Source organism: Scomber japonicus, chromosome 1, assembly GCF_027409825.1.
Source record: "Scomber japonicus isolate fScoJap1 chromosome 1, fScoJap1.pri, whole genome shotgun sequence".
Taxonomy (NCBI): Eukaryota; Metazoa; Chordata; class Actinopteri; order Scombriformes; family Scombridae; genus Scomber; species Scomber japonicus.
The window spans coordinates 26,239,191-26,252,905 of record NC_070578.1 but is presented as its reverse complement, the minus strand read 5'-3'; the positions used below and the strand labels follow the sequence as shown (position 1 = coordinate 26,252,905).

Genomic DNA, 13,715 nt, shown 5'->3' with positions numbered 1-13,715 from the left:
ATTAGGACCCGAGTGCTGATTTTCAATTGAAGTTCACACCTAAATAATAAATGTCTCGTGTACCAGAAGATTTCTTTCTGTATGTTTGAAAAATTATATCCTTAAAATTGATAGCTGATGATGAATTGTTTGTCAGTTTTTGTTGGAAAAATTAATTTACAGGTGCAGTGTGTATGATTTAGTAGCATCTAGCGGTGAGGTTGCAGATTTCAAGGTCTGTTAAGCCAGGTGATTATACAGTAATTCAAACATATTTATGAGTATTATATTCCATCCCTGCCAAGTTGGCTCTGCTAGATGCCACTAAATACTAAACACTGCACATTTCCACAAATTCCACATTTGGTCCATAACTCAATTATACACCATCAAGCAAAAAAAAAAGAAAAAGAAAAAAAAGACACCAAATAGCAGCATACATTGCCGATGTCTGTTTTGTCAGCAGCGCCTGGGTTGCATTTTTTCTTTTAGTGAACACCAGTCTTGTGGAATATAACTATAAAAACCTACCACAGGGGTGTACTTGCATCTGTCCTTGGTGTTGCTCATAACATTGTGCTGGAGGTTCCCTAACACATCTGGTAGGTCAGTGGAGGTCACCTTAGCGCCTGGAGAAAGACAGTGTAGTTGAGAGTTAAAGGGACTTACATGCAAAATACATGCAAAACAAGATGAATCCAGAGACTATCAAACTACCACAGCTAAACACTGGATTGTTCTGTTCATACCTAAAAGACTGGACACGATGGTGACAAGCCCAGTTCCTGCACCAAGTTCAATCACATTTTTTTCTTTCAGGTTGTACTCATCGCGGTTGGTCTCCAGGAAATGACACAACACCAAAGCCTGTTGGGAGCGATATAAGATCACAATTGCATGCTCTACAAGAAGATAGTTCCAGGAATGTATGTGTTAATGTTTGTTTTTGAAAACATTTTCCTCAGACATTGTCTTTCTGCAAGAGCTTCATCTTAAACCTGGAGAAATTTCATATCTTGAAAAACAATGGGTAGGAGAGGCATTTGAATCAACTTATACATCACAAAGCAGAGGAGTAGGAATTTTAATCAATAAAGCTCTACCATTTAACCTAATATCAAATGTTTCTGATCCAGAAGGTAGGTTTTTAATAATTAAATGTGAAATATTCGGGCAAAGATATACATTGATAAATACATACTCCCCTCCTTCATTTAAAATGAAATATCTCAGAACCATTCAAAACTTAATTAATGTCACTCCAATAGGGGTAATTATATTTTAAGTATTTATGGCAATAGATAGCTCCAACCTTAAGAGGAAGCCCATGGTACCGAAAGAACTCATGAACTTCCTCTCAGAAAATGATCTAATGGATGTGTGGAGGTTTTTTATACCCTAACGAAAGGACTATACATTTTACTCACATGCCCAAGATTAGATATTTACAGTTAAAAATGTGGTTAACCCAAACTTTTGTGCTAAATTATGACAATGAACCTTCACTTATGGAGAAACTTTTGTTAGATAAAACAGAAAAAACTAAATTGACAGGCAAGGTATATAATTATCTGATTGAAGCACAAATTGATAGGTAGTATTCATTGTATAATATATAAAACAAGAAATGGAAAGAGTGCGTACACTTAACTAATATTCTTACCACTAATGAGAATCTGCGCTTAACACAATATAAATGAATGATGAGAATATATTACACCAAATCTAAAATTCATACATTTTACTCCTCCCTTTCTCCTGTCTGCATAAAATGCTGCACACAAGAGGATAGAGATGATAGACCGGGCTAAGTATCCCATGGGATGGAAGATCCTCTTTTCCTTGTTGGTTTATAAAAAGTTCATTTTAAAACACAAACATGAAAGACAAACATGCACTGACTTCGCAGGAATGGAAAGGATTAATGAAGTACCTTCTCAACCTAGAGAAAGCAATGTATGAGGATAAGAATAAAAAACAACAGTTTGTGAAAGTATAGCAGGATATTAATGAAGCCTTATAAGAACTTGGTAAACTAGCCGAGAAGTAGGGATAGGATGTGTGAAGCAGGATTGGGAACCTAGTATGTATGGAAGTGTGGAAGTAAATGTTAGCTTGTTAATGGGAATGGTGGGTGTAAAAATGAAAGAGTGGATGTGGAGTTATAAACCTGGTTGAAAATGATTGTTAAGTGTTATATGTTGGGGAGAATGAGTTGTGTGAATGTTTTGATATGTATGTGTTACACTTATGTGTTTGTATTTGTGTTAGTGTTATGTGTGGGGAGAATGAGTAGTGGGAATGTATGGAGAGTATGTGTGCACTTTGGGGAGGTGGAGAGACAATGAATTTTGGGGTAGACATGCTATTTCCTTTTTTTTGTTTTGTTTTGTTTTCATTGAATGTGAAAAATGTACTGGTATGAGCATGTGATCTCTGAAATCGACATGGTTAACATGATTAATAGAGAAGGGCTAGTAAAAGAAGTTGTAAATATATATTTACACACTGAAGGCCAGAGTACAGCTCCGTAGAGGTCTGTGGACTCTTTGATGCGGATCTTCAGATCGTCAGAAAAGATGTATCCTTCCCAGGCCTCTGGGCCGATGAGAGAGGGGTAGAAACGCCGAGCCATTATGGTTTTGGCAAGCTCTGCATCTGTAGCAACACCTGCCACAGAAGAGAAAAATCTTTGTTATATAATATGACATATTTATATAGAATTTTAATAAAACCAGAGTTGGCAAAATGCAGAATTTAGACTATGTAGAATAACACAAGATTAAAGACTTGTGACTTGTTAAAGCAGATGCATTTATTTAGTCATCTTGTTCATGCTGTCATCTTTTACTGTTAATGGAATTGATCTGTTGTTATTATGAGTTCCAGCTGTGATTTTCCTGCTATGGAAACTTACATTTCTGCTGTGAAAAAGTTCTTTACAATCACATAAAAGTGTTCAAAATAACAAAGAATACCATACAATACAGGTTAATATATATATAATACAAAAATACTAGTTTCCTTAATGATGTATTTTTCCATTTTTGAGACTAAAGTTTGTGTTGTCAAGCACATATCCTGTTCAGTCTATTTTTAGTTATTTTCTAATGTCCACCATTGAAATACTCTACATTGAATAGCCTCAAATCAAACAGCTGAGGCACTGTCTTTTCTTTCATATTATATTACAGATAACATTTAAATCACATTTACAATGGCACTCTGATCCTGTTGTATTTGTTTGTGTGATATCATGCCAGTGTATCAGGTTCCAGCTATGTGTCAGTGCTGATGGTTACTAAAAGTCAGGGGAGCCCACAGAGCTACAATAGAATTACTTCCATTCCGTTACATTTGTCATTAACACACTCAGATGCAGTAAATATTTCAGTACAACCACGTCGACAAGCTGTCATGAGCCAAACATCTGATATATTTAAGAGATTAGAGGTTACAAGCGTCTCCACAATGAACAATAAAAAACATTAAAATTATTAACTTGTTTCCAAAAAACAAAAATCACTTCCACCATGCAACTAAAACAGAAAACTGCAGTTTTATATCTTGTTGTGTACTCCAAATTCTCACCTTCCTCTTTAGTCTTAGAGTCCTCCATGACCTCAGACCGCTGAGTCTCCATGTCTGAAGGAGTTCAGGGTCCAAGCAGGAGGGAAACTGCTTTTCTTGGCTGGCGGGTCCAATAAAATCCTTCGGATTTGGGTCGGTCTGGATCAAGGTCTCTATGTCACCTTTTGCGGTTTTAAGTTACACACGTCTATACAAGCAATTTTACAATGATACCAAACTTCTTGTCCGAACACCCTACCTGGCCTTTAGCTCTCCCCTACATTTCTAGCTCTCTGCGGGCATGCTAAGACCCCCCTCTAATGAACTAGAATGACTGACAGCAGCAGCTGCCCCATGAAACTGCTGAGTTAGAGTAAAGAGGAGGAGGAACGTATGTTAAGTAATGACAGAAAGGAAGACAAAAATAGCCGCTTTAAACAACAAGTGTAAGAAAACGTAAGTAACTGAGCGTAAGAAACTTACATTAACAGTTTTTCTGTGTGTGTGTTTCTGAGTGTTCCAGGAAGAGGAGTTCCTAAAATACAGCCTAAAACTAAAGTAAGGGATGTATGGCACTGACGATTTGCATCTGTCTGAGCCTCACTGTCAACACCTCATTACTGCTAATTACTTAAAGATCCCCTCCAAACTACACATGTATTAAGCTATATACTCTGGGACTATAATGTGTCTGATCTGGTCTTTCCACACACAAAACACAATTATCACTTGAAAATCCTTAGAATAGCTTCTCCCTCATTGAAAAGTTCAGAATATGAATGTGCAAATATATTTCATTTGAGAAGTTATACTGTTGGACACAGGATGAATTCTAATTCAATGTAAAGGCCATTTTCAGTGTTTGTCCACTGGAGGCTTCAAATTTCCTCATCACAGAGTGCAGGTTGAATATGGACCAGGATTGGCTTCCAAACCAGCTGTGATGTCACAAATCCTGCTCATAGGCCCACCTGCACCCTAAAAATATGTTTTTTAATGAGCAAGGGGAAACTTTCCACTTTCAGCATTTACATTTGAAAACAGCTTTCCAGTGTCAAACTCTGCACAGTGAAGCTCAAACATTCAACTGTAGGATGAAAAAAAGACCACCAGCTTTTTCTCCTGATGCAGGATGCAGGAATTCATTGCAATACATTGTCATTTTTTCCACACACACATATCAAAATATACATATTTTCTATCACATCAATAAAAAGCTCAGTTCATCACTGCTAATGAGTTCATGATAAATTTACACATGAATATTTACCAAATAAATACAAAAATGTAAGTTCATTTCCCTCTCATGGCTTCTTTCCCTTTCCTCTTCCTCTCCCTCTCCCTCTTGTGCCTTTAGCGCCACGTCCTCGTCGGCTGCCCTCGAACACAGATCGGGCTGTAACCATGGCAACTACACCAGTGTCATCACTGTCCTCACCAGAGCTGCTGCTGCTGCCCTGCATCTCCCCCTGTGGGACAGCCTTAGTAGCCTCTGCATCTCCCCTCTGCATCTCTCTCTGTGGGACAGCCTTAGTAGATTGAGGGACAGCAGCCTTTACTGAGGGGGCCTCCTGGTTGAAAGAGCTCACATCCTTCACAGGTGTAAGAGGAGTTTCAGCTACTACCTCTGATCCCAGAAACCCTCCTCCGGCCACTGGCCTCTCCTCTTCCCTCTGGCCTCCTTTTATTCCTTTCCTCTGACTCTGGCCGGCTGACTTTCCTTTCTTAGATTTAGATGGTGAAGCCATTTCCTTCTCCTCTTCGATGTCCTCCTCTTCCTCTTCTCTCTCCTTTCTCTTCATGCAGGTGACTGCACGGCGGAGACGCTGGCTTCGGATCGCCTGCTTTTCTTGTTGCTCCATGCGGAAGAATGAGTCGATCCGCTGCTGAGTCTAAACCAAAACAGTGATGGAGTGTAAGACTGACGTAGAAGAATAAGAGATGGGGACACTAAGCGCACAAACTGGACACTAGACTGCAGCAGTGTTAACATATTACTGACTGAGGTTGGTGGAAAGCTAACTGGTTATTGTAAATATAGTAAAAGATCAGCATCACACCACTTTGTAGTCCTATGTCACTGTCTATTTTCCTTCATATTACAACTCTCCCTGGTTGTGAATCTGACTGTATGAAGGGGACTCTCTCTCTCAGTTACCTGCTGGGTGTTGAGCTGCTTCATCACTGGCTGAAGAGTCTCCTCAGTTCTCCGACTGCTCCAGCCAAAACGACTCTGACAGTATGTGAAAGTTAGATTAAGGAAAATGAAAAGTTACACATTCATGAACATGAGCACACACAAACAGACACGGAGAGAAAGGATATTCTTTGAGCATATCGAGTTGTGGACGTCCCCAGCTGAAGGAGCCCTCCGACTGGTCCACAGCAGGTTGTAGGTAAGCCTGAGCCACCGCAGGGTTGGGGAACCCGGGCTGCAGTTTTAGATCCCTCAGTTTCTTCTTAACTTTAGTGTCCCGAGGGTTAGCTACCAAGCGCTTTTTCTCTTGAGCCTCCAACCACCATTGACTAGAGGGAAGATAAAGCTAAATACTATTTTTTCACTTTTTAACTGTGTTTTTAAACATTTTGGTAGTCACAGTAGAGAAAGACCTGGAGAGTAAATGGTGAAACTGTATGAATGATTTCCAGACTTTTAAACACTAACTTTAAAACACATTAGAAACACACACACCTAAATTCTCTTAATGGCTCCAATCCTAATCCAGGGAACTCGTTCAGTATCTCCATACCAGTGACATATCCGACCCCTGGCACGCCCTCTGTGTAGTCACTTCCGAGCAAGTAAGCCAGATTTATCAGTTTGCTCCTGTCCAAACCTGAGCCAGAAGAAGGGAAGACGGAGATCAGAAAAAGAAGGGGAGGGAAGGGAGACAGCTCGTCAGTCATCACCAACACAAACACATGTGCCTGATATGTGAAATATAAATATCAAATTAGTGCTGTGATACGTCTTCCTAGCACAATGTCAACACCTTCTATTTATTCCCATTTATGTGTGACAAAAAATAGACTTTAGCAGCAAGAATGAAACTGAATCAATACTGTATGCAAGTAACCAGCTGCACATGAAAAGACAGCCTGTAGAACTCCTTTCATGCATAGAAACAAATACAGTAAGCTAGAACACCTGCAAGTTTGGGAATGACAAATCTTCAAGGTCCCATGAAACAGCATCATGATTGTGATTTTTATCTATGGTTTGAAAATGAATAGAGGCTATACTTGGTTTGAGAGATCTGATACAAGGACCTGACTAATTGTTATAAATTCCTTCAAATGCTAAAGATATTTAGAAACTAAGAACAATTTAACAAACAAAGTAATAGAAATTTTAGATGTATTGCTCAAAGTTAATAGAGACTGTTAATGAAGAGGAAAAGAGGGAATTAATAATAACATTTCATAAGGATGAAATATTTCTCACCCACACACACACACACACCCACCCACACACCCACAGCCACACACACGCACTCTCTCTCTCTCTCTCTGACCTAGATGGTTCTGCAGGTCGCTCAGCTGGAAATGTGTGACATATTTGTTCTGGCTGAAGAAGTTCTTGAAGACGTGTCGCCCTCCAAACAGCCACACATCCGAGTCGTCTGTGATGGTCCCGTTAGTCTGGTCCGCTCGGTCGAGTGCCGCGCACTGAGCCTCTGCCTCCATCGGAGCCACCAGGAACGGCACGCCAAACAGCCTCAGCAGCTCCTGGAATCACAATACAAATCACAAAGAACCCCACAATATGCTTTACCCTAACTGTGTTCTGGAGTCTTAATGCAACCGAGACCATTTGTCATGAATTTAGATACGCTTGTTTCAATTATTTATTTCATATATTTCATCGACAGACACTGAGGGATTTCATGCATGTGTCTTTAGTCATAGTAGAAATAACTTTGCTCTTAACAGCTCATTATCAAACAGCCTGGTGTGTAAAAACCATCAGGCACGTTGGACGTTTTATGAAGAAGAAAATGTTGACAGCTTGTGACATTAAAGACTGCGAGTCAGTTGGCAGACACGCACTTGCAGTAAATATAACAACAACTGCGTGTCATAGCGCTGGGAATGTTTGGCAGAGGCACTGCGGAGAAATTTATACCCGAGAGTTTGTCACACACCTGTTGTTGTTCGTAACATCGTAGTCTAGAGTAGAGTGTATGCATGAGTTTTTTTTTTTATCCTTTTTCTGACAGAAGCTCATATGGCAACTATTTTCATAAGGATAGGTGTGTTTGTGTCTGTGTGTGTGTATGTATGTGTGTGTTTGTGTGTGTGTGTGTTGGGGGTGGGAATTGTGTGTTTGTGTGTGTTAATGTGATTTTAAAATCTTCACCTGGCTCTCCAGGTACATCTGTCCCGTGACTGTGTTCGCCATCCTCTCCTGCTGCTGTTTCTGCTCCCTCAGGTTGCTCTGCTCCACCTGCAGAGAGCTCTCCAGAGCCTCCAGCTCAGCCTGCAGCACAATACACACACAACCACTGCATTAGCTGCATGACACACACACACACACACACACACACACAACCACTGCATTAGCTGCATGACACACACACACACACACACACACACACACACACACACACACACACACACACACACACACACACACACACACACACACACACACACACACACACACACACACACACACACACACACACACACACACACACACACACACACACACACACACACACACACACACACACGGCTGAACAGCTCCACCTAAAGCACAGCTGGCCAGTTCAGACATGTAATTCAAAACATCTGCACAGTGAATAAATGTGGATGTAGCTTCTGTATCTGTAGGGCTTATTTTAGCTCTAACATTACAACAAATATGTGAGAGGCGTAAAACATGCCTTCCTACCCATTTTTACTGTTCAGGTCCTGTTAAAAAGATCCTGTTTACACCCAAGTCAGAAAAAAACATCTGGGGGTACTGTTACTAGAAAGAAATGCTGCTGTTAAAAGTTTTAAATGTTATTTTAAAATGCTGTCAGCGCCACAAACAGAATTCCCTTCATCCCCAATGTTGAACTTAAGTAGAGAGAGAAATATCAGAGACTACATCAAAACCTGGGCAAACAACACCAAAACTATCTGTAAGACTTGACACCATTGGGTGAAATCATTTTTTAAAACACTTATTTTCCAAAAATTGAGTGACAAAAAAAGGTGGCACTTCATAGATCAGAAACAGCTAAATGCACACCTCATGTATTGATCTTTTGGGTGACATTTATTAACAACCAATAGACTTTTGGGGGGAACATAGACATTACTGAAGTTCAGTAATGCAACAGTTTCCTCTTATGAACTCTTCAAATGGTCATTATAAGCATTAAGACAAAATCTTTGACGTCTTAACAATACTGACAAAAATACTCACCAGATCAACGTGTTCAAACTCATTGATTACTGGAGCTAAACTGGTTTCTGCCTCTGCTTCCTCCTTTAGCTCCTCCTCATCTTCATCTTGCCCTTCGCTGTCCTCTTCTTCCTCTGAATTCGAAGCAGCAGTCACACCACTGGGAGCCTCGGTCAGACTTTCCTCTGTTTTTTCTTCCTGCTTGATCTCATCATCACTGACCTCATCTGCATCTTCCTCTTGAGGTTCTTCTTCTGATACCTCGATGAAGCTCTCTGTGAAATTGTCAAATCTTTTGTTAACATCTTCTTGTTAAAGAAATGATCAGAAAGTCTGATCTTAAACTACTATTACCTTCTGACTCGCTCTCCTCTCTGCTTTCCGACTTCACATCATCTGCACGTTGCTCCTGTAGAACAATGGACATGTTTCCTCTTTGTGCTGGTATTAAAGGATCAGTTTCAGTCTTTTTGAAAGGCTTGTCTAATTTCTCTATCAACTTTTCTTTCCTCGCCTCCTCTCCTGATGTCATCTGTACCTCTTTTTGTCTCTCTAACTCTTTTGGTCCGTCTGATCCTCTGTGAGGTTGATGTGACACCACAGAGTGAAGCGCTTTATTTCTCTCTCCAATAACTTCCTCCATCTCATCTTCAGAACTACTTACTAACAAATTATCTTTGACATGTAAACTTTGGTCTATTGGGTTCTCCTTAAAATAGGATTTTATATTGGATAAAGAATTAGCATTTGGTAGAACATCGGGTTCGGTCTCTTCCTCTGAGCTGCTGATGACCACTTGTTGGACAGGGTGACAAATATCCACTTGTGGCTTGGTGGGTGAGCTAATGATTAGAGTCCTACGCTCTGCTGCATGCTCCTCTTCCTCTTCCAGAGCTTTTTGGATGGCTAGCAGAGTACGTGGAGACACACCGCCATCCTTCTCCTTCTGGTCAACCTTCTCCTCGTCTGAGCTGTCGTTCATCGCAGCTTGGATAGCTGTGAGTGTGCGAGGCGAGGGGGGTGATGTCTCTTCCTGAGTGGAAATGGACGGTTTAGATACAGAGGGTTTAGATTCATCTGAAGAGGAGCCCAACATGTCCTCCTCTTCCTCACAAACAGGACGCCACAAGGGCTTAGGTTTGTCCGCTCCACGCCTCCTACTGCCTGACAGGGAGCTTCCAGACCAGGGTGCTACTGCGGGTTGACTCTCCGGGGCTTTCTCACTTTTTTTGGAGCCTGAGTAGCAAAGTAGGAGGGGTAGTTTTAGATTGTTACATTTGAGTAATAAATCTTTGAGTAAGTCTCTTTTACCAACTGCAAAGCATGCAACCTTTACTTTACAACAAGGAACAATTTTTATATATATTTCAATACTGCACTCCAACCTACTTGGAGACTTAAAAGATGATTGGTAATCTATCACAGTGGATAATTACAGTTGGTGCGTTCACTGTGTAAACACAGGGCTGCAACTAATGATTGTTTTCATTGTTGATTATTCTGCTAATTAATCAATTAGACTATCAATTTAAAAAAAAAAATACTAACAATGCCCATCACAACTTTCATGGATTGGAAATTTTAGAGTCCAAAATCTATCAGTCTCCACTATTAACAAAACAAAAAAAGAGCAGCAAAACATCACATCTGAGAAGCTTGGACCCAATACTATTTGTAATTTTTGCTTTCTATTTTGATATTGAAAAATATGAACTGATTTTTAGTTGCTGTCTCACCTTTAATAAGGATATAGTGGGAATTGTCTTCTGAAACCAGTCGGTGTGACTCTATGTTGTGGCTCTGCTGATCCCCGTCCTGCTCGTACAGCTGTGGGGCGCCACCGGCGGTCCGCTGGTTCATCTCTTTCTCCACACTCACCAGACGTTGATTCAGCCGGTTCCTCTGCAGCAGACCGGCCAGCTGGTACTGGGAAAAGTCTCCTGAACACTTAGAACAAATGAAAAGGAGTCAATGTTGAGAGGAGGACAGGATAGCTGCGTGGATGAGAGTGAAAGGTACCTCTGGAGGTTTGTGGAACATGGTCCGGCGTCTTTTGGAAAACTCTTTCATGTCTTTGAGTATCTCATGTTTCATTTCAGGAGGCAGGCTGGCGAACTCCTCTGAGTTGATGTCCATAGAGTTGGGGTCTTCATACATTTCCCCCTGAGACACAGTGAGCAATCTGACCTCAAGCATCAGTCATCAAAAACACTTTTAAGACAAGGGTCATACATAATCTAAGCTGTATGGAAGTATTACAATGTCCAAAATACCAAATTCTTGTCTTGTATTTTTTACCACAACATCAATACATGGATGTATCGCTCAGCTTGAACACGCTTCAATTTCTTATTATTTATTTGGTGCCACAGTGAATGTGCTCATTTTACCTGATACATGTGATAACTGTCAGACATCTCCTCCGACTCCTCCTCCTCCTCTTCCGAACTGCTGGGACAGAAGAAATTGTAGGATTACATGTGAAAAGCAGAGAAGACTCTACAAACTAAACTGGATCCTAAAAGAGACGCACTTCCTGATTTTAGTGCTCATATAATTTTTATTTTACAAATTTGTATTACAAGAAAAAATTAAACAAATGTCTTTTTGATGACAGACAAGAAATCACTGATTATCAGGAGGAAAAGCGATTCTTTCTATTTGGCTGCTTTTTGAAATGTTTAAACCCATTTAATGTGTTATAGTTATTATTTTAGCATTTCTGGAGTGCTTCAGATGATGTTATCCAATGACTAGAAAACCTTCTCTCTTTACAGTGGACATGAACCTGCTTATCTAACACATACAAAGCTGAGAAACTTCACAGCCTTCTTCCAAACCCTGTGGTGTAGACTGTAGAAAATTCTGAATGAATACTCAAAATTTCATCCACCATGACTAATGTATTAAATAACCCTTCCCGAGCCTCTGACCTGCTTTTTTCCTTCTCCTCTGCAGGTGGCAGGGCTGGTAGGACGTACATGTCGTCCACCTCATCTCTCCTCACATTGGAGAGGCTGGGTAGAGGGTCCTTACTGTGGCGGAGAAAGAAAAAACAAAAAGGTTTACTTCAGATACAACCTGTGAGAGAGTTGTCACTGTCAGTATGAAAGTAGAGGTGTAGGAGAAATAAAGAGGAGGAAAATCTCTGGCAGGATTTGTTTCTAGAGCCATTGTGCGGATTTAAATTGCTTCTAGTTGTCTGTGGAGGCCGATGTTACCCTCCACCTGTGGTCTCCAAGTGCAGCTTTGATAGCTTGTCTCTTCAGGAATGTCTTGAGGAGTTTCTCATTGGTCTGTTTGGACTCTCGGCTCAGCTCCTCCTTCCTCTGCCTCCTCAGAGTCTGTGAGGAAAATGCCACAGAAAATCTATAAAGCATACATTTGGTAGAAATCTGTTTACTGTATCTAAAAAAGAGTTCATGTGGCTCCTCGATAATCACTACACCTACCAGAGTCTGCTTCTTCAGCAGTGGTGCATCCCCATCAAACACAAAGACTGGCCTGATGCGGAAAAACAGCAGCTTACAGATGCGGTGGAAGAGAGTGAGGAGATGGGCGTTGTGGACACTGTTGCCTTCACGGTCCCTCACCCCCTTCACTGCCTGGTTCAGCCATATACTGATATCTGGAGAGGGGTCTGGTTAAGGTTTATACTGAACAGTCACACACCCATACATCTGACAGACAAAAGGATGGAGGAAAGGGAGGGAGAGTTGGAGAGACATATTAGACAGACAGATGGACAAACAATAGCTTGGATACCGACAGCAAGGACCTTTCCCTCCAGTGTCTCAGGGTTGATGGGTTTCCCTGTGCTCTCCAGCAGCCTCCACAGTCCCTGCACTCCCATGATTACTATAAAAAGTTAAAAACCTTCCTGAAAATGTGTGCAATAAATCCCCAAAACTGCATTTAACTTGAGTTAACTGTACTTGACAAATGTGTTCATCATCTCTGATAAATTTTGTAACATATCGACTGGTGAAAACTAAGAAACTGCGGGTAGTAACACTAAAGGGTAACCACTATTTATTCCGTGGAGCGCACGTTGCATCAGTTTAAAGGTTCCGCCTTTAAATTTGTTTCGGGACTTGTTAAAGTGTTTCGCCGCTTTACATTTGTTTTGCCGTTTGTAAAAGTGTTTTGTGTCTTGTTAATTTGTTTTCTGAAATGTAAATTTGTTTCGGGACTTGTAAATGTGTTATGGTAATGTAATTTTGTTTTATGATTTGTTTTCCAAAATGTAAATTTGTCTCAAGCTTTATAGAAGTGTTTCACGTGTTGTAATCATAGACTGTAAAAGGTTGTAATCTTGTTTTGCACCTCCTGGCCACCGTAGTAAAGTGTTAAGATAAGATAAAACTTTTATTGATCCCACAGTGGGGAAAATTCACCACTACAGCAACTAAAAAAGATAGTGATATGAGAAAAAAACTAAGCAAATGTATGCCACAATAAAAATTAAAAACTAAAAAAGGACCTTAAACTGCAGTTATAACATATAGTATATGGCATATACTATATGTTATAACTGCAGTTTAATATACTATATGCAACAATAAAATCAAAAACTAAAAGGAAAAAAGGACATTCTTTGCACTAGACTCCAGAGCAATAGCAGGGGCTTAAATTAATAATATAATTAATGTTACAGCCATACAGCAAATCGGGCAGTGGGTTCATCAGTTTGAGCATGTTGTTGCTGGTGTGATAATACCAACAGAAACACGAAGCAGCCGATCGGGGATCAGTTTTGAGTGCATTT

At 40.4% G+C, this 13,715-nt stretch overlaps 2 protein-coding genes across 3 annotated transcripts in view; both read right to left on the bottom strand.

Moving 5' to 3' along the window:
* mettl21e (methyltransferase like 21e) overlaps nucleotides 1-3,799 on the bottom strand; it is a 56,986-nt gene extending 53,187 nt beyond the window's left edge. For both annotated transcript variants that reach the window (XM_053324407.1, XM_053324399.1), the window contains exons 1-4: nucleotides 3,571-3,799; nucleotides 2,489-2,649; nucleotides 729-846; nucleotides 511-608 (exon numbers count right to left, since the gene is read on the bottom strand). In XM_053324407.1, the coding sequence (XP_053180382.1) occupies nucleotides 511-608; nucleotides 729-846; nucleotides 2,489-2,649; nucleotides 3,571-3,622 (429 nt within the window). In that variant the 5' untranslated portion in view covers nucleotides 3,623-3,799. The remainder of the gene's footprint in view (nucleotides 1-510; nucleotides 609-728; nucleotides 847-2,488; nucleotides 2,650-3,570) is intronic.
* A 977-nt stretch (nucleotides 3,800-4,776) lies between these two features.
* ercc5 (excision repair cross-complementation group 5) lies at nucleotides 4,777-12,900 on the bottom strand. The gene is made up of 15 exons (XM_053317327.1): nucleotides 12,713-12,900; nucleotides 12,400-12,575; nucleotides 12,176-12,291; nucleotides 11,881-11,982; nucleotides 11,338-11,395; nucleotides 10,967-11,110; nucleotides 10,684-10,894; nucleotides 9,302-10,183; nucleotides 8,969-9,222; nucleotides 7,910-8,029; nucleotides 7,065-7,278; nucleotides 6,242-6,386; nucleotides 5,875-6,075; nucleotides 5,708-5,792; nucleotides 4,777-5,441 (listed from the first exon to the last, which is right to left on the bottom strand). Exons 1-15 carry the CDS (start codon nucleotides 12,798-12,800, stop codon nucleotides 4,854-4,856), a joined length of 3,384 nt encoding a protein of 1,127 aa, XP_053173302.1. The 5' UTR covers nucleotides 12,801-12,900; the 3' UTR covers nucleotides 4,777-4,853.
* Between the last annotated feature and the right edge of the window lie 815 nt (nucleotides 12,901-13,715).

Bases quoted from the DNA above. Each gene is read 5' to 3' on its own strand.
- ercc5 (XM_053317327.1), bottom strand. From the start codon at position 12,800: ATGGGAGTGCAGGGACTGTGGAGGCTGCTGGAGAGCACAGGGAAACCC. The intron at 11,396-11,880 runs GTCAGAGGCTCG...CTGTCCCAGCAG, and splicing joins GAGGAGAAGGAAAAAAGCAG to TTCGGAAGAGGAGGAGGAGG. The intron at 7,279-7,909 runs GTGAAGATTTTA...TTGTGATTCCAG, and splicing joins AGATGTACCTGGAGAGCCAG to GAGCTGCTGAGGCTGTTTGG.